Here is a 25,386-nt window from a genome sequence, read left to right on the forward strand (position 1 = left end):
GTGTGTTATGTTTGCTCCAAAGTGATACACTATGTAAAGCTTCTTACAATGATTTACCAATTTATACCACACACACACATTTTCTGAACCCCAGACCCACTGGAGAGCAGGACCTGGTCCAACCCACTGCGCCACCGCACCCCCCATTCAATTTATACCATTGGGTCATTTTTACATAGAACAGTTCAGGTTAAGTAGCTCACTCAGGGGCACGAAAGGAGAAGGTGGGATTTGAACCTGAGTCCTGTGAGTGCAAAGCAACAGCCCTAACAGCCCTAACAGCACATCCATAAAAAAAGAGGCAGGTGAAGTGAGCAATATCATATGCTTGCACACACACTGAAGCTTTGTCTCAGCAACATACCCAAATCCATAGTATTAGCATAAAACAGTTTACTTACCGGTGTGGTCTACAATTTTGTTTTCCCAGCTGTTACAGGATTGCTTCCTTGGCTCTTAAGTATCTGGGGGGGCTGAAGAAAAGAAAAACAATCATCCGGTGGAGGACTGATTCAACGCAACTCATCACTAATCTGCCTGAAGCTCCTTTTGCACCAGTTTCTTCTGAGGCTTTCTTGAAGAAGGGTTTTTGCAGCAACATGGAGAGGGTGCACAGCAGGTAGAAGCCATCAATTGTAGACCCTGAGAATCCAGCCCCCTGAATGCCACATCATGTGGATCGCAACTATCGATCATTTGCAAAAATCAAGGATGAAGATAATGCAAAGGATTTTAATATAATTTAATGATATTATTAAAAGTATATTAAAATACACCTCATTCAAAAAAAAAAACTAATACCCTAAGAGAAAGGTTACATCAAGCTCTACAAGCTCATCATGTCTACACCCAGGAACAAAACAAGCAAACTGAGGAAGACCAATGACAGCAGTTAAATAGAATATCTAGTGTGACTCTAAGATGAAAAAGACGGTTGGACTCCATCTAAGAAAAAGCCCCTAGAACCAGAGCCTCTGGCACATGAGCCGGTTACAACTGAATTTTTTTCTTGAAAGGCTGTCTCCATCATCTGTCAGTCCTTCTACATCCTTTGTACCTCGGCAGCCTTTCCGCATCTGGGAAAGGGCTTGTGTTGCTCCCAGTTTCTCCTTAACCCTCCTACCTTCTGAGCCATGAACGTCCTCTGTTTAAATCAATGAGCTGGAAGTGACTGAGACTGACACAGTGACTCGTGAAATGTAATGTTGTGAAACTGGATGAACAGTGTGGTAATACCTCATAAAATGCAGCAAAAGTAACACAATTCTGTATCGTACATAATAAACATTAAGTTTCAAGATCGGAAGAGGATCCTGGAAGCACTGGGCACAAGGCAGAGGGGGGTATTCCCTGGACAGGAGCCAGCCCATCTCAGGGTAGCCACACATGCACACACTCATTGACCCATTCACACACTGGGCGCAATTTAACGCCCCCAATTCACCTGAACTGCATGTTTTTATACTGTGGGAGGAAACCAGAGCATCTGAAATCCACACAGACAGGAGGAGAACATGCAAACTCCACAAAGACTGAGCAGGGATCGAACCAAGTGGGCTACACATGATATGTGATATTCCATACCCATAGGACACTCAGTAGCATAGCCGTGACTTAATGAATGTCAGTTCAAATCCCGCTCATCTTCCTCTGAGTGCTTTCTCTGAGGTGCTCCAGTATAAATAGCTGTATGTCGCTTTGGATAAATGGAAAATAAATTATAGAATTTTTTGTTTTTTTTCATAAAAATTGACTGAATTAGCTGCCCGGCAACGTGCCCAGCAACATGTCAATCTAAGGGAACGCTGTGACTGATAGCTGACAATGGCCAATGAACTTCACAGAAGAGGTCAGCTGACAATGAGGCAATATCACTAATATTTAAGAGTAGTTGATTTGTTTTAAGGAGAAAGAGTTAAAACACTGAATATTCAAAATTCAAAAAGTAATAAAAAGGCTGAGAGAAATATAACAAAGTAAAACTATGTTTTTTCCTTACAAACGTATTTGCATGAAAGTAAAAAGTATTGATACCAAAAACTATTGTGTAAAGTACAATTTTTCCAGAAATTTACTTACATACAACCAGAAAAGCAGTAACTGTAATTTGCTGCTCCGAAGGGGCCAGTTTAGGACCTAGAATGTATTCAAATAGTTTGATCAAATTATGCAAAAAATAATTTTGATAAGGATACCTCTCTATAAATAATGTTTTTCAAATGTATCAAAGTCATCAGAAATCAACTTAATATAAAGATCAAAGACAGAGACAATAAACACAGAAGTGCTGAACACACAGATAAACACACACACATGCAGGGCTTACCGAAATCGGTTTTGAATTTTCATAACACGGACGTATATCGGCAGAATGTCTTCATCACCGTGTGTGTGTGGTCAGAACCTGGTTTGATTGAACCGATATTGGTAAGCTTTGTGTGCTCTCACATTTTCTTCCTAATTTAATGCAATTCTTTTAAAATATCCTGGGAATTGTGTATATTAAGTATACACATTTCAGAACCGCTTGTCCCATACGGGGTCACGGGGGAACCGGAGCCTACCCGGCAACACAGGGCGTAAGGCCGGAGGGGGAGGGGACACACCCAGGACGGGACGCCAGTCCGTCGTAAGGCACCCCAAGTGGGACTCGAACCCCAGACCCACTGGAGAGCAGGACTGTGGTCCAGCCCACTGCGCCACCGCACCCCCCGAGTATATTAAGTATATTAATTTGAAATATTTACTGTAAACATTGTAAAGTATATGAATTTAAAATCAGGGCTGTGGTGGTGCAGCAAGTTTGTCCAGTGCCTCACAGTTTGGTGGGTCTGGGGTTGGAGTCCTGCTTGGTGCCTTGCAATAGACTGATGTTCTGTCCAGGGTGTACCCCCCCATTCCCCCCCGCCTTGCACCCGCTGTTGCCGAAAAGGCTCTGGCTTGCCATGACCCTGCTCAGGACCAGCAGCTATTGACAATGGATGGATGTGTTTAAAATACACACACACACACACATTTTCTGAATATTTACATTATATTACACGTGAGTAACATAAGTGCCTCACAGCTTCTGAGCTGCACCTTCAGGCATAAATTCAAATTTAGCTCAGAGCATGCAGAGTTTGCATATTCCTCCTGTGTTCGCAGTCTGAAGACACGAGCAGAAGAAGGAAATGATAAACCGCTTCTGTACTCTCCCTTACAAAAAAACCACACAATTCCAGCCAACAGCACTTTTGTTTTAGGACAAATCAATTAATTTTTACATAGTTTGAATGGTAATCTAGGGGGTGCGGTGGCGCAGTGGGTTGGACCGTAGTCCTGCTCTCTAGTGGGTCTGGGGTTCGAATCCTGCTTGGGGTGCCTTGCGGCGGACTGGCGTCCCGTCCTGGGTGTGTCCCCTCCGGCTTTACGCCCTGTGTTGCCAGGTAGGCTCCGGTTCCCTGTGACCCCGCATGGGACAAGCGGTTCTGAAAATGTGTGTGTGTGTGTGTGTGTGTGTGTGTGAATGGTAATCTAAGTATTTTTTCAGCTTCCAGTTTTTCTCAGTTTGTTTTTCAAAATGTATTATAAACTTCTTGTCTTGCAACCTTTGACCAACAACATAAGACAGTCTTTTCACTCCAGTGGATGATTACCTTGTAATGGTCCCTCTGAAGGAGCATGCCATATAAACCTGCATGCCTTTGGTTTCCTTTACTCCCCCAAGAAACATAGATTACCCTCAAAATGTCCATGTTCAGGTTCTGGAGCCAAAGGCAGGACCTCTGGCCCTCCTGCGGGCAGCTAGATGGCCTGGAAAAAAATGATAGAAGGAATGGAGGGCAAATTAATATTTTAGCATCATCAGTGAAATAAAAACCACAGCAAAAAGTGATCAATAAGATGAGGGCCTACTAATATTACATAAAGCCCAGATCAGAATATCAGTTTATTTCTATACAATGTCTGCAAGTCTGTCCATCATCTGGACCATCTGGGAAAAAGGAAACGAGGCACAACATTTCAAATAGCATCACGGTGGAAGTGAATTCAAACAGACATTTGGATTCTCACTCACTTCCTTGAGTTCACTAAACTTCTCACCAAACATATCCTTAGAGGAAACAAATGCAGAATTTAATACACAAGTCTCTGCACCCTTTTCATGCTTTTTTGCCCATTACGTCAGAAGTACGGCACATTTGAGGAACAGAATGTATTCTAAAGTACATATACTGAAGACTAAACAACAGAGATGCTCATATCCATGCAATTATCCATCATAAAAGTTTATGCATTTTTTTCCAAGTGCTGAATGTAAGTTAATCAATAAGCAACATACAAAAATTATGATCATGTGAGCAAAACAACAAAAGTACTCTCTTCTTGTACAGTAAAAGTGGCCATGACCCAAGGCCAATCTACCAGCTTTCCTGCATTTTAATAGAAATGAGTAGCTGCACAACTATGTGGATATTTTTCCATCAGTCTTACAGAAACGTCTTACATGTTTATGTTGACATTTGTGTCTGCACTTCTTGGACTTGCAGTGACTCTGACGAGTTGTTAAGAAAGCTCAACAACTGCTTCGACAAAAATGGCCAAAGGAGACAAGAAATTACATGGGGTCAACAGAGCTCGTTTGAATAACCATTCTGTAAAACACACATACAGAAGTCTTAAGTTAAGTGCACAATGCCCTGATTTACTGGGGGCAAGAGAAAGACAATAAGCCTTCTCGGATTTGATGATTTACAGTAGTTTTTTCCATGTTGTGAACTTCTTCCTGTATGACACAGTAAAATACGTCCATGTAATGTCAGTTACTGAAATGCGTCACTAATGACCCGGATGACAGCACCTGTTGCGGAACTGGAACCTGACTGCCCGACTTTGCCGTCTGCAGACCACGTACAAGTGTCGTAAACATCTGAAGATGCGACACTTCGAAGCAGAATACGGCAGCTATGTCCGCGAGGGGCGCGCTGGGGCTTGTCTGGCGCAGCGCGTGAGTTAAATGGCAGTGAAAGGTGTCGTGTGTTGTTTTCTTCGTAGACTGTAGCACATATTAGCTAAACAGGTAGTTTGTCTGCAGTGAGTTACAAAAAGGAAGTGGAAAGTTTTCAGCTTCCCTTTTATCGAAGTTTCACAGTCCATATCGCAAGTCCAAAATAATTCATTCAGTAGTCCAGACAGAGACAGTTCAGAGAAGTGTCAAGACTAAGTGACGCGTGTCGGGCCCCCTATGAACAACTAATTTTCCCCTAACATATTTGTGTATAATTGTGCTGAATAATACAACTACTACTAATAATAAATTTTGCCCCCACCACCACCAAACAATCAAACAAGTTGTTACGCTCCCTCCTTTTATTAAAACTATGTCTTACGAACCTGACTAAATTCGTGACGTGTTTATGCCTTAAAGAAACACTAGAGGTCGCAATAAGACAAAATCTGAGGACCTCAAATTAGTGAAAGTGACCCACACTGAATTATGCACAGTAATGAATATACAATATGACCCATCAGGGCTATAAATATGTTTATTAGTAGATTTGGAAGATAGTTGCAGCATTAACTACTTGTATTCTGGTAAATGTTACAATGTATTTTCTCTATCAGGTACCAGTGCTGTGGAGTTGGAGTCAGAAGCAATTTTTGGGTTACTGGAGTCAGAGTCTGAGTTACAGTCAAAGGTTTTGTGTACAGACTCCACAGCCCTTTCTGGTACAGCATGGTGAAATATTGAGATGGGTGGATGGATAGGTACATATATAAACATAGACAAAATGCACGAGGCTGCAGCAGCACATACAAAGTGAGAGGAGACAACTGAGTATCTGTGGAGTAAATGTCACACTGAGACTAAAACAGTAATTATGTGCGATACGTGTATTTTTAGGGTCATTTTCATACTGTCTTCTTTATGGGATGAGAATGAGTTTAAAGCTCCTCGGTAGAAATATGTTCTAAAATGATCTTTCTATCCAAAAGGGATCCGCTTGCAACTACTGGGGATTCCAATTTGTACATGCAAACTACTCTATGTGATTTGTGAGGGCACTTTTTAGTCTTCTAAAATGTTCCTAGAGTTGTTTTGTTATATATTTAGGTACAAAATTGAGACATTTTGTCTAATTTCATAAGTGAACAATTAACTTCTGTGTTCAGGGCAGAAACTAATTATTACATGCAGTATCATATTAGGATTTTGTTAAATCTGTATTGAATGTGGTAGCACACATTATAGGTTAAATGTGTAAATTTAAATGTAAAACCCAACAGTACTGTATGGTGACTATGCTAGCTAGATCTAAAGTAAAAGCTGGATTAAGTCTGTTTAACAGTGTTCCAAATGTATGCACACCAATAGCATGCAACCTTCAGTCTTTGCCATGAATGTAAATGTTTGACCTAATAGGACTTGTTTTTATACACTTTTTAATAGGAGCAGCACTGTATTTCAATGTTGCTCTGCTGTACAAACTCAGGTCCAATTTACAGGGGAATACAATATTCTGGAGGATGATTTCCCATCTTAATGCATCTTAAGTCCCTCGCCTTTCCATACTTCCTTCCCAAAATCTTTAAGATAGTAAGTAGATCTCCTTGCTAATGGAGTTGGTCTACTCTGTTAACTTCCAGTTCCTCTTTTCTAGCTCAGTCCACTACAAGTTCAGAGCCTCCTGGTCCACCCTTATCTTTCTGGTGGTACATGGTGGCCACCTTTTTTTTTTACTACATCTATGTGATACGTTGCAGCTTCTTCCGTCACTTTAGGAGCTCTCGAGGAGACTGACTCCACCTTCCCAGCCAGGGCCATGGTCCCTGCAGTCAGTCTGGACTGGGAGGACTGGATTAGGGTTGGGTCCTGGAGGAGATAGTAGAAGCTTTAGGGACAGTGTGATCGAGCAACCGAAACTACAAATTGTTAGAAAGAGCAAGGTTGTATTTCCCAAGTGATGGGGGGTAGGGGTCTGTCGATATTTCAGTACTTTCCATCTGGGTCATGGTGTCCTCCAGCTTCCTTGCTGGGGCCCCAGGGTCGGGTGAGAGCGCTGTTCAGAACTGGGTCGAGAGGGCCACTCAGTATACCCCCTGCCGGCGGACCGAGATGGACGAGGACAGGAGACGGTGCCGCCAGGATTAGTGGCGATGAAGGCAACCCTACACCGAGCTTAAGTGCGTCACCGATGCGCAGCAGACCGTGCTGGATCAGCCCCCATCCCTACTGTGTGCGGAGGGAGAAAATGCACAGCGGCTTCTGTGTCCTCGTTATGGAACCACGCATAGCCATGATCACTGTCATACTTCACTAAAGTCAGGCCAAAAACACGTCCGCTGAGATGAAGCGAACTGGGTCAGCCGACGGACATTTTTGGATCCTTCATGAGGTAGATCGACTCTCCTAAACAGCGGCGTCCCCACAAATAATCGTAAGCAAGTAATTCTGTCCGTCGTAGCTACAACAGCAACAACCAAGATCCAAAGACACAGAGTAAAATAAAACCATTTGATCTGACTTTTAAAAAAAATAAAAAAAAAAAAAGTCTTTTCAAAATGATTTTTATTGGTCATATAGAAAATAAAGTAAGCTGTATATCAACATACAGTATTTACAACAATAACTTAAGACATTGTTCTGGAAATGAAAACTATTTTCACAGCCGTTATATATGAATACATTTTATCACTATCTACAGATAGCAAAAAGTACAATAATTTAGTTAATAAATACAATTAAATTCACTTTATTTTATGTATTTTTCATACAAAGTACTGCAATATAATTTATTACACCCCATACAGAAAAATAACAGACATTTCTTCCATTTTAAATTCAACATACATATAGTCTCACTACTTTTAATAGCATGAAATCTCACTTTACATATTTGAAGCAAGAAAATGTACTTGCAAGAAAAAACTTGCAGTCGTTTAACTGATAGATGTGGTGTGGAGGAGGGGGGGAAAAAAAAAAAAAAAACACAAACAACCCAAAAAAACAATACTTTCTCTTTCCCTGCAAGACAGAATTCATTATAATAGTATAACAACATGAAAGACAAGGAATTTCAGTGAAGAAAGTAGTACTGGTCATGTTAACATCAGTAACAAACCCCTCCCTTCTGTCCTATTTGCTGCTTTGTGTTTGCTGAGCATAAGGAATTTAAACACAGAAACCATCAATACAGCCATACAAATAAGTTATCGTTTCATGGATGGAGCGAACACATTTACTTCCCCAAAATATCTTACACTGGCACAACAGAGAATTTCATCACAGTTGAGAAATACTGGCAACTAGAAGGCAGGTTAAATATTACACTGGAAAGACATTTTCACACAACACCTGCAACTCAGTGCAGCCCTCAGAACTACTGTATGTGTAGGGCTCTTTTCAGTCAAAGTGGTGCTGACAGACAGTGTTGATTTGGGATAGCGTCACGTATGTTTGACATAAAAATAGACTGTACCACGTTAAGGTCAACATCACCTCATCAAGAGTAGAATTTCTGAGCTTCAGCCTGGCCTCCCTCCACCTGGCCATAGGGTCACCTACCACTCTCTTATCCTCAAGTTGGAAAAGTTCTCACAAGCTGCATACTGTTTGCCAAAAGCCTGAAGCAACTAGAAGTGTAGTATGCTTTCCTCTAAAGAGAAACAAACCTAAACCCTTGGACATGCTATCAAAAAAAGTGTCTCTGGTTCACATGACCACATGCTGTGAGCCTTCTTCTCAAGGTTTTCTTTTGTTGGAGAAGCTGCAAGTAGAATGCTTGTTTCTGGCTTTCACTACATAATAGGTTCAAGCACACATCTGGGTATAGGAGACCCTTGCAAAAGTAGGTGAAAACAAAGCAATTAGGTTTTATGAAATATATGGGGGGAATGATATTTTCACAGTGCACTTCATAAGATAAATTTTGGAAAATAAATGGAACGAGCTGAACGGAGGAGGGTGTTTTACTTTGGCCAAGAGGGATGTAAAACCTCTGTGGGTTAAACATATCCTCCCTGTCGTATGATTTTCAAGAGTCACGCTACCAAATCTGCTCATGTTTCAGTGTCTGAAATGGTCTGAGGAGCAAACATATACACGACCAGTCTCAGCTCTTTTACATGACAAAACATGGATGGATGACAATACGTTAATTAACCTAGGACTGCAGAGAGAATCAAACATCAGTTAAAAATTAGTGTTCCCTCATTATTCACCTGGCAGTAACCAGAGCCATCAAACGTGTGGCAGATGACAGAAGTAAGAGTCACTGAATGGCAGAATAGCGAGAAAGTTTATGACTAACAATGGAATTAGTAATAAGCAGGTTGCAGGAAAAATGTACACGTGTTACTTCAAAGAGGAGGCCAGTCCTGGCTCACAGCAGTCTACCGGTTTAGCATCCTAGCGGCACATGGGCTTCCACAACAGCAGTCAAGAGGGTTAAAAGACTTTTTTTTTTTTTTTTTTTAAAACAGCACGGGGTTCACCAGAGGAGCAGTCATGACAAAGACTATAGCTACACTAACTGGCTGCGGCAGGAGGGGATGGAGGTAAACCCCAACGGGACGTCGCCACAGGTGTCAAGTCGGAGGACACCAAGGAAAATGCACAGCTCTACACACAAGTAAGGCTTACGTGCACAATGGCAAACATTGGTCTTACAAGGTTCAGAGATTTGGGTGTTAAATCCATCTTCAAGGGTAAGGCAGTGGATGCTCAGTTTCAATGCACCTCTTCCTGGGTCCTTACAAGAGCACAAAATTTAGGTCTCCTTACTCTGCAAATGCCAAAAGTCTTCCCAGCTACTACTTAGTATTCTGCCAGGAGGAGACCAAGAGGTAAGCAAGGCCAGAATGAATGCTGCTTGGAAGAAGCAACAGAGGTGTGATGGCAGTCAGGAGCTGCTTTAAGGCCCACTTCAGAAGTCAACAGGAAAGGTTGTAAGGTCAGCCAGTAAGGTCAAAGGGAATGTGAGATCTGTTGGAAACAGCAACCCAAATTCAACCCTTCAAAGGCTAATATGTTGGTTTGGCTTCTTCCCATTTATTCTGCCGTTTGAACCATTTTTTGAGGGGGGAAGCAGAACTCATCTGAGCTGAGCACCAACCGTAAGGCTCACTGCCATTATGTCATTCTTTTCAGGACTGTCTGTTCCTTTACCCTCACGTTAATTTCTCTCAAAAGCAGGTCAGCAAAAAAGGACTGTAGTCTTCAGAGGATCTGTTACAGGTCTGCAGTTTCCCTAATGCAAATCACCTGTATGTATGTCTGTGGTGTGTTTATAGCACCACACCACACACATCTAATGAAAAAATGGGACTGGTATCCTTGGCACAAACAGAGAATCTGAAGCAGTAAAGTCAAAAGCCTATGCTTCCACAAGGCTGTGTTGTTCTGTTACGCTACTCTATTTGGTCTTTTAAATCAAAACATTTCAACTGTTCCATAGCCCAGTACACTTTTGAGGTCAAAGTAATTTAATTACGAGTTTCACGCTAAACAAAGATGCTCTGCTTTAGGAGTAATCCGTCATTTCGTCAACCATCTAGCAGGAGAACCACCCTCTGCATTAGCTATAGGTCGACAACTCCCAGATCATTAAATCTTCCATCAACTACTCTAAATCATTACAGTTTCAACTCCCAAAAGACAGTGCTCGCACAGTTTCATCAAATATTTACATGATTTGGACTGTTTTTGTCCATCAAAAGATACTTTTCAGTGTGTATTTAACACTCTGGTTTAAAACGATGCCAGGAAATGCACTGGAGTGCAACTGCATGCATTGTAATCTTGTGGCCACTTATTTCCAGTAATTTGATAGGCTTTGTGCATTTTGAGCACTCTACTCCCTGCCATGTGAAGGACTGTAAAAGTACCACAGAACTACACCAAACTCTCCCTTTAAAAATACAGCATTTCAGAGAACAGACTCCCAGCAGGACAGTGTTAGCGAGCAAACAATGTGCGTTTATAGACGGATGCAGATACCACCCCGTGACCTGCATTCGGAAAATTTGTTCCATTCAAACTGATTTTGCATCTAATAGTGAGGGAAATACATATAAATCACACACCACAAAAATATCTCCATGGAAAGTGATGTAAACAGCTAAACAATATACCTGCATACCCTTGCTTTAAGCCTGAAACGCTTTTAATGATACGTACACCCTCGGCAAAACAGGTTGGAATACAAGGCAAGGTTGCTCAGCATGTGTAAACATGAATAATTAACTGCTGTACATTAACTCAAAGACTGAAGCCTGGGGTCTTCGAGGAATCTCAAAATGTGGTCAAAACGGATACCATCGCCATAAGGTGTCCGCCTCTTCTAACAAACATTCACTAAGGATGTGAACAAGTGCCTTCAGGCCAAAAATGGAAAAAAAAAAAAAAAAAAAGAAACCCATGTATGGACTAGCTAGTAGAGAAGCTGAACAAGGGTGGGAGGGTGAACGCTGTTTACATCACTTGTCTACATTTAAAAAAGGAAATAAAGTACAGCTTCACATCCATTTAGTGAACAATACTGTCACCTTGTCACGGGTACATCACACCACGCGCTAGCCCACAGTACGCGTCTATTCACAAAAAAAAAAAAAAGCTATCGACTTCAATAGTAAGCCACTTTTGGTACAATTGCAAAAAGTATATCAAACAAGTTATTTAAACATTTTTGAGAGATTTTATAAATAATGTTAAGATCTATGTACTCTATGTATATATAAAAATTAAAACTTGAACTTTGACAAAGATCCTTCAAGTACATACACTCACAACTTTAATAGTAAAGCTTACAAAATATGTTTGGCTAGTCTATTATCTACTCTTCCTACTTATCTGATCAGCTGGTCCTCATTTTTAGAACGAAAGAGCATTTGCTATCTAGCGGACTAAAATTTTACCCAATTCCACAGGTGACCATCAACCTAAATGGGATACATACAAAAGTCAAAGAGTTTTGTTATTGTATACTACCTATGTATCGCTGTGCCACCATATTTGTCATTTTAGAATGCTTGAGTAACACGGTATTTATTTCATCTGTCAAGAGAATAACATCACAGTTACAGGAAACATGGGAAGATTATTCTTGCAGATCAATCTGCTTGATCTGAAAGATGACTGATTAGTTCTGCTTATTAATTAACATAGAACCACATTTTTAAAAATACATTATTGCCCTATTATTATAATATTGTTCAAATGTAAGTTGTAAACATCACCAAGAAATACCAGCATATTACCCTAAACATAGAACTACAGATTTCAATAACAATTGCACAGAATTATCAAAATAATTTCTAAAATTACTCTTAGAAAGAAGGACTACCCAATCTCATAAGCTGGTCTTCTGGGGAAAATTCCTGCTGCCTTCTAAATTCAGAGCGCCGTTCCAGATATTGAACCTCTACTTCCCCTGAATATTGGTCAGTGCAAAGCATCAGATACAGGTAATGTTTGACCAAGTAATACTGCCCCAGGAGTTTGCATGTTCTCCCCGTGTTTGTGTGGGCTTCCTCCCACAGTCAAAAGACATGCTGTTCAGGTGAATCCGGGATGCGTAATCGCCTGTAGCTTCTGGTGAATGGTGATGGCAAACATTGCCCGTAGGTCCCCCCCAGATAGATAGATAGCTCTCACCACATGAGGGTTTGGGTCCCTCTGGTGGTTCCTCTGCCCAAGTGAATCATGAAGGCACGTAACCACGATGTCGTCAGGTCAAGTGCTTAATGGTCTTCAAGCCTCAGTCATGAGGATGGAGCCTAGCATGGCACACACCCATACCTAACTGGGTTTTCTAAAAAAAAAAACCTCATAAAACCAACTGTTGCTAGGAGAAATATTTTAACATAACACTTAAAGCACCGCATTCAGTAACTGCCAGAATAGTTCAGCACATATAGCTTGGCTGGGGTTGAGGAGTACGGCTAAGTAGCACTCCCTGCAGCATGACAGTTTGAGTACGATTTCTGGAGAATGGTCAGCCTGGGGAGGGGGGGTGGAAATTTACTTAAACATCTGTACTGACAGATTTGCACTGACCAGTTCCTTGTGATAGCCACCTCTTTGCTAGCTGCGCCCAATACTAGGATCTGGCATCTGTTTTTGACTTGACTATTGTGATGACGCTGGTGGCAGCCACCTTGCCTGGGACTAGGGGCCCAATGACGGAAGCAATAGGGCCCCGTGTGGGGGCCACAGGGCTGCGGGCCACTGTCCTGGCAAAGCTCTGCAGGGCCTCATATTTGGAGCGCAGTGCGTCCAGCTCCACCTTCATGCTGGCATTCTCAGAGGCTAGCTTCTCTACCTCCCGCTGCAGCTCGGCCTTCTGGCGTTCCAGCTCTTCCTTCTGAGTGACGCGTTTCACGCGGCAGCTGGCAGCGTAGCCACGGTTCTTCAGGGTGCGCCGCCGCTGCTTCAGCTGCAGGATCTCCTCTTTGGAGAGCCCACGTAGGTGCTGGTTCAGCTCCCGCACAGACATGGCCACCAGCTCGTCATCTGTAAGGGTGGTCCCATTCTCTCCTGGCTCCCTTTTCACCTGGAAGAGGGAAAAGGGCATCGCACATTCACATATGCACACAGAGAGACCAGAACTGTTGTCAGAGTCTTGTTGCTCAAACTGCAACTTTAGATGGCACTGAAAATGTAGTTTTACAAAGTACAGCAAGAGCAGGAATAGAGGTATATGATTCTGGGGTGTTTTTTTAATTTGGACATTGACGATTTAGCTAGAAGTCTGGGGGAAAAAAAATGTCAAATTTAATAGATTTTTAAACAAAGTAATGCTGCACATTGAGCAGACCTGCCACTTGCCCTTATAAAAACTGAGCAAATATATAAATTCAATGATTACTTTAGGAAAGAGTACCACACCACCGCAGGCTTACCTTCAACGCCTTGTTGCCCTTGTTAGTGGTCGTCATGCCACGAGAGCCACACCCAGCTTCACAGATCTGTGGATGGAGAGAGGGCAGCTTGTCAAAACTCTGGACACTTACACGTACCACCTATACCGCGAGATCAAGCATTTTCTGGACACTCATTCATGCAACAACTAAATCTGGTGGTGTTGTGTACGCCCTGGAGACAGAAGCAGGACACTAACTGCAATCCACGTGGAACACTTTGACCAATAACCTTGCTGCGAAAGAGGAAGCAATAACCTGCACTGCTCTCAGGTTCAAGGTTTATTGTCATAAGTACAGGTACCGTGTACAAAGTACTATGAAATTCTTGTTTGAGTGCTTCTCCACAAACTATGGACAAAAACGATAGATAGTACTGCACAAAAACAAAGTCGAACTGTAAGCTGAAGAATTTAACGTTTCACACAGCACCCAGAGTTACAAATCAAGGCATGTTTCGATCAACGCAGTTCTAGCGACTGATGAAATTCTACAGTTCCACAGCCCCAACAGCTGGACACCTCGAAGGGGTCTGCAGTTCAAAGATTACAGCATCAATAATACCCTGTAGAGGTTCAGACTCCACACGCAGTTTCCCCTTAACAGGCCAAAGGCCAACATTCCCTGAAGACTAGCAGGTGGCACGGAGGTTACCACACTAAAGTATAACCTGTTCAGTGCCAAGGAAGGGCCCTACTCTGACTTTGACAAACAGAATTCTTCAGAGAAAGCCACAGCTTTAAAAATAAGCCTAGTGCTGCTGTCTCACCGCACCTGGGTGGTGCAAGAGAACACGGGTTCGATCCCCACTCAGCCTGTGTGGAGACTGCATGTTCTCCCGGTGTCTGCGTGGATTTCCTCCGGGTGCTCCGGTTTCCTCCCACCGTCCAAAGACATGCTGTTCAGGTTCCCCATAGTGTGTGAGTGGCAGAGAGAGTGTGTGTGTTCCACTGATGTATGAATGAGTGACCCACTGTAAGTAGTGTATCTAGCAGTGTAAATCACCTTGGTAAATAAGGTGTGTGGGCTGATAACACTACATAGAGTTCACTGGAAGTCGCTTTGGGGAAAAGCATCTGCTAAATATATAAATGTAAATGTAAGTGTGATTACTAATTTCTTAGGACAAACATGTCACTGAATAACAACAATAAAAATAACAAAAGTTTTTGGGTGACTGGTAAACAATGTATTTCAAAGTGGGTGACATCATCTCTAAAGATCCTGTTCATAGTCAAAATGTAAACGAGTACAAAGGATATTTTGTTTTTCGGATATGACAGAACTTACATAATTGGTCATACCAAGCAAACAACTTGCAACTTCTCTTGTAAACACAACAGCACAAAGCCATGCCCACCACTTTCCAGAGCAGACTGGTACAGCAGACATCACAATCAGTAGCAATGCACACAGCGCATCCTCTAAAGTAGGACAGTGAGCACAAGCGATTATATTTCATTTTGAAAACTCAAACATCAGGCATCCTGCTGTCCTGCTGGGGAAACAGAGGTTTGCAGCCACAGCTGTGCACAGACACCCACCGAAAAGCTCGCTCCTCAGCGGGGACTTCAGGATTCCACACAACAAACAACAACTTTAAAATACAGAGCAGTCTCCCCAAGTGACAGTAATAAACATATTGCATAGACTGGGTCTTTTATTATACACCAAGATTCCAGAATTCTCTGCTATTCATTTATGTCCTTAAGATACCAAAGAAAAAATAAATCAATAAATCAATAAATAAACTATGACAATGACTAAGCTTTGATAAGATACACACTTTATCACCCTGTTACACCATGAAATATAGAATTCTTATAGAGAACCACTGGTGTATTCAATCAGAAAGCATGAACAGGAACAATAATACGGTTAAAAGTCTACGATAAAGAGGAACACATTCTCCTTCCTTTCTTCTGCTCTTTGTTTTTTGTTGATGCTCATTTAGCACATTTCAAAGAATGCTCCATGTCTGAACACATCTTTAAACAAGGTTCGTGGCCCCCTGTGGACAGATAAAATTAAATTTACATGCTATATGTACACGTGTGTGAGCAGTGCGTGGTTTGTGACATTATCCGGGTATTCGTAACTTTTGGTTCATTGCAAAATAGACCTAGGTTCAGCAATGGCATGCCCCCTCTCCACTCAAAATGCAACTTTGAGAAAAGAATCTGCTCTGTAACCACAGAGCTTCCACACACTGGGGGGGTGTGGCAGGGGGTCTCTGTGACAGCGGCGAAGTAAGGAAACCTGTCATTTGTCACAGCCGACGCTGCCACAAAGCAGTATCCCCGCTGACATGCTCGTAACGTTCATACGCTGCTTGCAAGCAAAGCGCTCCCTTACGCGATGCAAGGACGTGTCACCTTGGGTAAACAGCTGTCTGTCTGCTGCATGAGCTTCGAGGGTTTTTAGGCAGCTGTGCTAACGAGACATCTTTGGCACCAAGTATGTTCTTCCTCTTTTACTCGCTGCAGTGATATCCAAACCTGTGGGTCAGTGGGCACAATCCAGAGACGAACAATGTATACCGCATTATTCCAACATTATAGCCACCTTTTCACAAAATCTACCAAACTTGTGGTAAGTGCACTGAATACGAATAGCGTGGCGCAATGAACAAACACACACAGGGACCAATAATACTGACTGGATAGCATTCATCCAAATTTGAACCCTGCTGACCTGTCCATGTTTAAAGCCCACCCCTACGAGCCCCCCTTCGCACATGGATATGTGAGGCTCAGTAAGGAAACAGTACAGTTATATAAAGCATCCAGATGAGCCACAACTGCAGCCTGTTGAATATTTACTAACGTCATACAGTATATAGCTGGGGGATGGCTGAATATCCACCCGTGAAGGACACTTGTAGGTGCTACACATGCGTGTGTTCACATGCAAGAACAAGCCTCTCCTACTTAACATGCCTGTGCTTATTTTAAAATACCATTCACTAAAACTTGACCTCTCAAAGCATACCTGAGCACTGGTGAATGCGTATAGCATGTGGGTGCTTCTGTTTTTAAGCTCTGCTCCATTTTGTTAGCAACATTAGAGCCACATCCAGGGGAACGGAGTCTGGAGGTTATTGTTTTGAAGCACGGGAGAGATGCGAACATCCTTCAGAAGGCAGACCTGGTTTCATTCTTTGGTGAGGACCTGCAAGTATATGGGAGATACACCGGCCTGGCGGATAGAGAGATGCGAGCATGCCCTTAAAGAGCCTTTGGGGGGGGGGGGGAACCCAAGTGTACATGAGGGTAGCAAAGAAGCAGAAAGAGGCACTGTGAAGCCTGACAGCTATCCCCCAGGAATCACAAGTCCTTGTCCTAAATTCAAACTCATAAAAGAATGAAGAAAAATTACTTTGTTAAGTCAGAGTGAGAATCGACTTCTGCAGTGAAAGAAACAAGCGTTAGGTCTCAAGTGGTGTCAAGTTGCATTAGAATGTCAATTTTTTTTTTTTTCCTTCATATTTAAAGAAAAAATTGGAGTTCATATCCAAGTTCATATCCTACAGAACACACATATACACCTTTCACCCCTGAATGGCTGTGGGCTGCCACCCTCTGACTGCTGCCCTCTTGGGCTGCAAGTGGCATAGTGCTTACAGTCACTGCATCACCTGAAATGCCCAAGTTTGAATCCCCACGAGGTTCTTAGCTGAATTGCTCCTGTAAAAACTACCCAGAGCTGTAAAATAGCTGGGTAAATATTTGCACGTAGCTTTCGGTAAAAACCCAACATCGTAACATTCCATCGTAAAGGTGTCAAATGAATCATTGAATAAACGAGTAAAAAACATGAAACAACTACAGTTTGTGAGAGCATCTTAAAATACAGGTACATGATACAATAATCATCCAATGTGTCATTCTTTCCATAGATACATAAGAATATAATTTCAGAAAAATTTGTTTACATTCAGATGTCTAAATCTGAGAACATTTTAGTGTCTTCTTGAGTTCACGGCTTGGTACTACTGACTTCTACAATATTTCAAATATTTCTTTATTCGTCCTTTTACTTTTTAAATTGTGTGGGCTACGTGGTGGTTAATTGCGAGTTTAAAAAGTTAGACTCACTTGAATGACTAAGACCTAAGTTGGACCTGCCAAAGAAGAAGGCAATTTATAGAAAAAGCTTCTCTGTCAGGAAAAAGAACCTATTAACTTCTAGATTTTCAGAGCGTGAAATAGGAGTGACATAAAGACAAAAAAAGTTCTTAATATTAAAAAAAGAAAAAACTGGGTGCTCTGAAATTGGGTGAGGAAAAAAAAAACAAGCTGCTGAATTAAAAAGTAAAGAAATTGGAGGGGAATATTCCGTTTAAGCACGATGGTTAAGTGTGATTACAAAATTTCTAACCATAAGCAAAAAAGTGCACCGTAAGGAGATTTCAAGTATGTGTCCAGTAAATAGATAGTAAAAAGACGGGGGGGAGGGGTTTCCCTTTACTGCGACATTTGCATAGCCCAAAATATTTACAGCAAAATGATGGGAGACATTTAACTCTAGGGGCTATTTTTTCTTTCTTGATGTACCATGGGGTGTATGGGGGGTGGAGGAAAAAAAAAAAAAAAAAAAAAACAGTAAAACATTTTGGAATACTCAGACACAGGGCACCGATGCTGCAGTGTCAGGAGGGAAGGGGAGGGGAAAGGGGAGGGAAAAAAAATAAAATTCTTCCTACCTCATTTTACGCATTTTTAAATTTAATCCCTGCACTGGCACACTGGCCTCTCAGCTTAGCCAGCCTCATCTGTGACATGGATTGAGAGAAGAGTCCATCCACCTGGTGAATAGTATTCAGTGAATGTGCCCGGGATCTGCTCTGATGAAAACGCTGTATTTTGTTGGACAACACTACAACCCTGCTGCTTCTAAAAATTGCACTAAAATAAATGCATTTTTAAAAAAAAAAAAAAAAAACATCTGCTTTTGTTTTCAATATATTCACAGGGAAGACTACACCATCACTCCAGCAGGTGCATAATTGGCTGTTTGAATATCATTATATTTGAACATGACACAAGATGATGCAACGAGCAGACAGACTTGAGGTTTTTGTCCTAAGCCATGCCAAAATTGTTCTAGCCCATTTTCAAATACTTCCTCAGAGAGATAAAATTAATCCCGCTACATAACATAAAATATGGCCCACAGCCCTCAAATAAAACCATCCTTCCAAAAAAGATGACTGCGTTTCATTAAGCCATGCACAGTGACTTTGTCCTTTGGACACACGCAAGCAGAAAAGAATCAGACTTTTCCTCCCATTTTGAAACATAATCCAAAACAGCAGAAGATGAGACAGTTACAGACACAAATGAAGGTAAGTATGCAAATCATACCTTTGATTAACCTTGAGTTAATAAACTTAGAGAACCATTAAAAGAGTCCCAAAAAAAAAAAACTAGAGTTACAAAATATGCAAAGTGAGTTTTGGATTTTAGCCCTAAATGGGGGGGACAATGGAAGACATCCGGGTGTCCTCAGCCGTTACGGCATCAATTCCAGAATTTCTTTTGATACTTTCAGCAACCAATGCCTCTGTGCGTAGTCAAGCTGGTAGCTTGTTGACAAGCAGTTAAGCTGTTGGGTGGCAAACTTGGCAGCGGCAGCAGCAGCAGCCCGAGTTCCTGCTTGCAAAGCATTTCATCATTACCAAAAAAGTCACCCCCTCCCCCTGCCCCACTGCTGCTGCCACCCTCCTCCTCCTACTGGCTTTTCAGTTTCTGAGCATAAACAGAGCTTCACGGGCACGCAGCCCCGTTGTGCTGCGAAACGATCCTCTCAAGGGAGGTGCTGATTGGCCCAGAACGGTATTTTCCCCCGTACAGGACTTGTTGATGTACTCGTGCTGACTCGAGCAGGTGCAGCTCGCAACATTCCTTTCTGCCGTTCCATCAACCAATCCCTCCTCCCTCACCACTGCGCAACTCCTAGTCTGATCCCAGGACACGGGTCCAAAGAGACCCTGTCTTTCTGTGATCCAGCACTTGCACAAAATCCCACCGAATTGCCACACGTCCACCTGTGGGACAAACGTCAAAACACTGAGGACCTGGACAAGAAGAGCTGAATTCATCACAAGTATGTTCCCGATTTCTTTTAAACCCTCAACGTTCATCTTCCAGAAATGCAAAAAGCACAACTCGCCACATTCATCCTGTACATGTCGCCACAAGGGACCGAATTCTCCCCAGGATTACAACCCACATTAATGTTTTCGGAGGCACGTTCCCGACTGCGGTTCACTCAAGGTGCTGTATCATGACCGTTTCACCAATTCTGGATTTTGACTCGATCAGGAATTCAATGAGCAACTGATTATATTTTACGTGGCCCTCCAGCACTCGCTTTACTGCCTCGACTGTGACCGGGAGGCTTGGTACCGACTGACTCTACTTTCCACAGCAAACCCTTTTCCAGCTATGTTTATCACCCTGCCAGACAAAGGTAACCTTCATTCAGGTCACCTTGCGGATGCCGTTCAGCAACACACATCGATGGCTGCGTTCTTACAAAATGAGTCGTCCGAAACAGAGTTCTTTACAAGTAAGATGGAGCACACTCCTCAGTGTTGTCACCTCCCTGGGGTGTGAACCAACAACCTCAAAGAACTGCGTGCAGACCATGACTTCTGTTCCTCCGCTAGAGGTATCAATTTAGAAAATGAAAATGCACACACAATCTGATTACAGCCAGAGGTATGAGGCACGCAGAGGATCTCGGAGCTTAAAATGCAGTTAACAGTAAATGTATCGCAATGACACCCGTTAATTTACCTGGAAGCCTTATTCAATAAGCTGTGGTCCAACCCAGGTTTGCCTTTTAAACCTCCGTACGGTAGCACCGAACAAACAACAAAGGATTTCTTCTGGATTTTAATGGACAAAAGAAGGGGGGAGTCGCAGACACAATGCAATCAGCCAAAAGTGCTCTGTCTTTCCAGACAAGTAAACCTGAGGATTTTAACAGAGTAACAACCGCCAGCTGCATTTCACTGGGAATTCAGCGGTGTTCATGCTCACATCTGCATAATGGCAACAGTAGCAGCACATTTCTGTATCTATGACAGGAGTCGCATGGTAAAACTGAAACCCCAAGCAAGTACGCTACCCGTGTTTGTGGTCCACAATACAGCACAGAATACCTCACTACTTCTGCATTTGTTTGTTCAATCCGTGGAACTGTCACCAGCAGATGTTACATTCACATAAATAAATACACTTGTCATATTTTGCATACACACACAAACTTTTCTACAGTAGTGCCTTACCAGATCTGTGACAGCAACAACCAGGCCACAAGACAAAGGAAATAATGTCAACTTCATGTGTATATATAGTTATTACCCATTTCGGACTGTAGTGACGTTTCATGTGTAGAATTTCTACAAAAGACTAGACGCCACGAGCAACAACACTACTTCAAATTGAAAGGAATCTTCGTTGTAGTCTCGCGCATGTTAGTTACCTTAAAAATGCCGTACGTGGAAATACCCCGGGCTTTGTCACCAACACTATGCGAATGACATGTATCAGAGGGTGAGAAAAGAAAAAGGAAAAAAAAAAAAAAACCCTGGACACCTTCCGAGATGGCAGAAACCTCAAAGGCACCTTTATGGAGCGCGCGGCACACTGTCGCCGACGTCTCGCGACGTACCTCCCCGTCCGCGAGCTCGCGAGCCGTAACACGAGCGATCCTCGAGCCAGACCTTTGTCCGCTCGTGCCTCGTTACCATGGCTTCCTCGCGCCTCGCCGCCTGCTAGCCACTTGTAAACGTCAAAGGAAATTCAACGTGATGAATCAGCACCTGCAACAACAATAATCTCTCGCCCCGCGCTCCAGTTTGCACCACTTACAGGTGTCGTTATTTCGACACAAATAAAATGCCAGAGAGTCTGAAGCGCGTAGGGTGAACATCAACATGTACATAATTGTACGTGCAGCTAAGCTATCGCCTCAGTTTCAGCTAACTAGCCTGCTAAGGCACGAGGGACTGGCAGCACGCGAACACCGATAAGAGATCTTTAAAATTATTTTCAGACATGGGGGATATTACTGTCATTATGATTAGAGGAGTTCGCTAAGTGGCCATAATATCAAACTGTAAAGGATCTTTCGAGGCGAAACAGACCGTCGACGCGAGCCTTACCTTTGAGAAACGTACGTACAAAGGCAAGCCGCCCTCGCTCGGCCGAACCGAACAGCGCCGTGCCCTCAGCCCTTCCCCTCGCTCGCGCTCTCGCTCGCTCGGCTCCGCGCGACTCTGATGAAGCAGCGCGTTCCTGCCGCTTCTCGACTGCACCCCAGCTGTCACTGCTGCTTCGCTGAGCTCGCGGTCGCCGCCGAGCGCGAGCGCGTCTCCCAGAGGAGAGGGGGAGGAGAGGTGAAGGGGGGGGGGGTTCGGACCCGGGCGAGGGAATCCCCCCCTCGCATCTTCATTTCACTACCCGCCTCAAAAACTTTTGCCAGCGGCTCGGGGCTGTCCTGGTATTTTTTCTCAACTCGCCGTGACCCAGTTGAGATCACTCGTTAGCTACACTAACACCCGACACATGCACGCATCCAGTTGTGTGTGTGTGTGTGTGTAAACATACATAGTATGTACACAAAGAAAAAGAATGCAAAAGGGACGCGAAAACCGCGCATGTTCAGCGAATCAACGCTTCAGCTAGTTTCCAAAATAAACTTCTATCTCACTTACCGAACTTTGAGGGCTTTCCTATGCACGCGAGCGCAGGGTCGCACTTCTTCTGTTTAACGAGAAGTACAGCGCGCGTATTAGTAAGTTAATTGTGTTTTTTTTATGTCTTTTTAATTGGCTCGCGGTCTTCTTGTTGATCCCTTTCTCCTGTACAGGAGCCAGACGTCATATGATGTTTGGTCACGTGGTTTCATTCATGAAGGATCTACGCAAACTGACAAAGGGGTTTAAAGTGACAATGAAAATGTGATGGATTTTTTTTTTTTTTTGTTTTTTTAAAAAAATCGCATTCTTCCACATCACTGGACATTATTTTAAAGGGACATTGGTATTTATGGGAATAATAGTGTCACTGTGATGTGCTGCGTTTTCACTCTTTCCGACGCGCTCAGGTTAAATTAAAAATGCTGCCTGCCGACACTCACTGACTGACAGCGGGCTGTTTTTCAGTTGTACGTTCTAACGCTTGGACATCTAATGATCACTATTTAAAGTTATAAGGAAGCTTGCAGATAACCAAGCACATTGATTCAAGCCGTTTCACCTGCTAACATTTTCAAGTGGCACTGTCAGAGAAGACTCCCTTATAAGGCTTTTGGATTAAGTACATTTGAACTATTACAACATCTAAGAAGAATTTCTTAAAGACACAGCGCGGGCCGCGATGAACCTGGGCCGTTATTTCTGCGCAACAAATAGATTTGGGCAACACGGTACTGTGGGGACTTCTCAGTTGTGTCATACGTGTTTGCTTTTTTGATAAGCACAACCCCAACTTATTTACTTTGAAGGTATTGTTTGCATACTTGCGTTTTTCAGTCTCATCCGATCACTATTATTTTTTTATTGGGGGGAGGAAAAGCCCCCTTATTTCAGTCACGACTGTAATTTTGTTGTGGTCGCATCATTCCGCCTGCTGTGAGTGTGGATCGCGGTCCAGTTGTTCGCTTTGTCTTAGTGGTTATGATCATAATGCATAATTAATCCATGCACACCCAAGTTCAAGTCAGTGCCATTGACTTTCCTGGATTTGTGGACAATAAAATGAATAAATATTTCAGGGCTATCACAGAATAAAGGTGCCTGACTGAATGTGTTGTAAACCTATTCATTCATGTAGTTCTCCTCCTCCAAGGTTCTAAAATATTGCTGGCACATTATAGCTCAGCTCCATGCAGAACAGGGTGCAAACTTGGGCTCTCTTGGGCCCTGTCTCTTCATGGACCCGTTGGAGCCTCAGAATAACGGGAAGAGGTGCCAAAGCAATGAGTCACCAGAGCTCCAGGAAAACAGGTTCCCGCTGGTATTTAACTCGAGCCAGAACTTCCTCTTCATGTAACCCCAGCAATAGGTTAGAAATGTTTCTCAGACTCTTTCTGCACCATTGTCTCTGCTTGCTTTCCAGGAGAGGTCAGAATGTGTCATCAGCACTGGTGGATCATCCTGACCGCAGAACCGTGGTGACGAATACAGAAATGAAAACTAGGAGGCGCTGGCTGAACTAAAGCGCCACGGGCTAAGAAGTTGCTATTTTTATGTTGCCGTTTAAAACCGTTTTATCTGCAAGTCGCCCTGGTAGCTCTTTGATTTAAAGCTATATGGAGTTAATATAATCACTCAATAATGATGCAGATTTGTATTTGGCTGACATGTTTCTCCAGAGCAACTTCTAATGCATTTACCCATTTATACAGCAGGTTAATTTTAACAGAGCAATTTTAGGGTAAGTATCTTATTCAAGAGTACCACAGCTAGAGTTTGAACCTGCAACCTTTAGGTCTAAAGGCAGAAGTACTAACCACTATGCTACCAGTGTTCCCCCACGTATGTTACAGTCATCCACATTTAGCTGATGCTTTTCTCTAAAGTTCCTTATGACTATTTCCCAATTTATACAGTTGAATGACTGGAGTGGAGCAATTTAGGGTAAGTACTTTGCTCAAGAGTAGTACAGCCTGAGGTGGGAGTCAAACCTATAACTTCTGCACCTAAATGCAGCAGCACTAACCACTACACTACCATCTGTTCATTGTCCATTCTACATTTTGTCTGAATTGGCTAGAATATGATGCTCAGATGAGCAGTATCTGCCACGATGTGCATAAATGTGATTGTGTGTATGCCTATAAAAACACATACTATTTTTATTGGGTAATGAAGGATGGTTAACAAAAGTAAGCAGTTCAAAATAGTTCTCGCAACTGCTATATGTATGGAAGCAAACTAAAGGAATAGTAGTACTGTTCTCGCATTGCTTAAGGTGCGACTTGTAACCTTTGGGGCGTGGCCACAGCGCACGGCCTTCAACACGTGTGAGTCATGAAATGCTGTAAAAAGAGGCGGCCAGAGGAGACCCGTCCCTTTAACAGGAAGGCTGTTTACGGTCTATAGTGGTCTGTCTTCTATGTCCCACTGTTTCTTTTTTGCTGATTCCCTTTATTCCACAAGGGGTCAGTCTCAGGCTTCGGCATCCATAGTTACAGCTAAATGAATACTGACTACTGAATACTGAATACCAAGGCTACTTTCCAGGTGGGAGGACCTCAGTGAAACAACGTTTTTTGACATCTCAGAAACAGTCACCGAACTAACAATAGTCAAATAGCTAAATTATCATAAAACATGTTCTCAAAATTATAAAGCATTATTTATCTTAAGTATTGGAATTGATAGGGGGTGCAGGGGGCGTGGCAGGTTTGGCCTGTGCCTGCTCTCTGGTGGGCCTGGGGTTCAAGTCCTGCTTGGGGTGCCTTGTG

General features: G+C 42.8%; 1 protein-coding gene across 4 annotated transcripts; it reads right to left on the reverse strand.

Moving 5' to 3' along the window:
- Positions 1-11,762: 11,762 nt before the first annotated feature.
- Positions 11,763-22,780, reverse strand: LOC108940708 (transcription factor MafG). Of its 4 annotated transcripts, XM_018763041.2 has the most exons (5): positions 22,631-22,780; positions 16,894-17,073; positions 16,278-16,400; positions 13,885-13,950; positions 11,763-13,535 (listed from the first exon to the last, which is right to left on the reverse strand). In XM_018763041.2, the coding sequence occupies exons 3-5, from the start codon at positions 16,305-16,307 to the stop codon at positions 13,083-13,085; spliced, it is 549 nt and encodes a 182-aa protein (XP_018618557.1). In that variant the 5' UTR covers positions 16,308-16,400; positions 16,894-17,073; positions 22,631-22,780; the 3' UTR covers positions 11,763-13,082. The 4 variants fall into 4 exon arrangements, with proteins under 4 accessions (XP_018618557.1, XP_018618583.1, XP_018618575.1 ...); XM_018763067.1 differs by lacking the exons at positions 16,278-16,400; positions 16,894-17,073; positions 22,631-22,780 and adding an exon at positions 21,397-21,464; XM_018763059.1 differs by lacking the exons at positions 16,278-16,400; positions 16,894-17,073 and having other exon boundaries at positions 11,764-13,535.
- Between the last annotated feature and the right edge of the window lie 2,606 nt (positions 22,781-25,386).

The sequence above is a fragment of the Scleropages formosus genome, chromosome 3, assembly GCF_900964775.1.
Source record: "Scleropages formosus chromosome 3, fSclFor1.1, whole genome shotgun sequence".
Classification (NCBI taxonomy): domain Eukaryota; kingdom Metazoa; phylum Chordata; class Actinopteri; order Osteoglossiformes; family Osteoglossidae; genus Scleropages; species Scleropages formosus.

Excerpts from the sequence above, each read along its gene's own strand:
- LOC108940708 (XM_018763041.2), bottom strand. The coding sequence starts at position 16,307 with ATGCAGCAGACAGACAGCTGTTTACCCAAG. Across the intron at positions 13,951-16,277 it reads CAGACAGCTGTTTACCCAAG|ATCTGTGAAGCTGGGTGTGG; the intron begins GTGACACGTCCT and ends CTCCATCCACAG. Across the intron at positions 13,536-13,884 it reads AGGGCAACAAGGCGTTGAAG|GTGAAAAGGGAGCCAGGAGA; the intron begins GTAAGCCTGCGG and ends TCCCTCTTCCAG.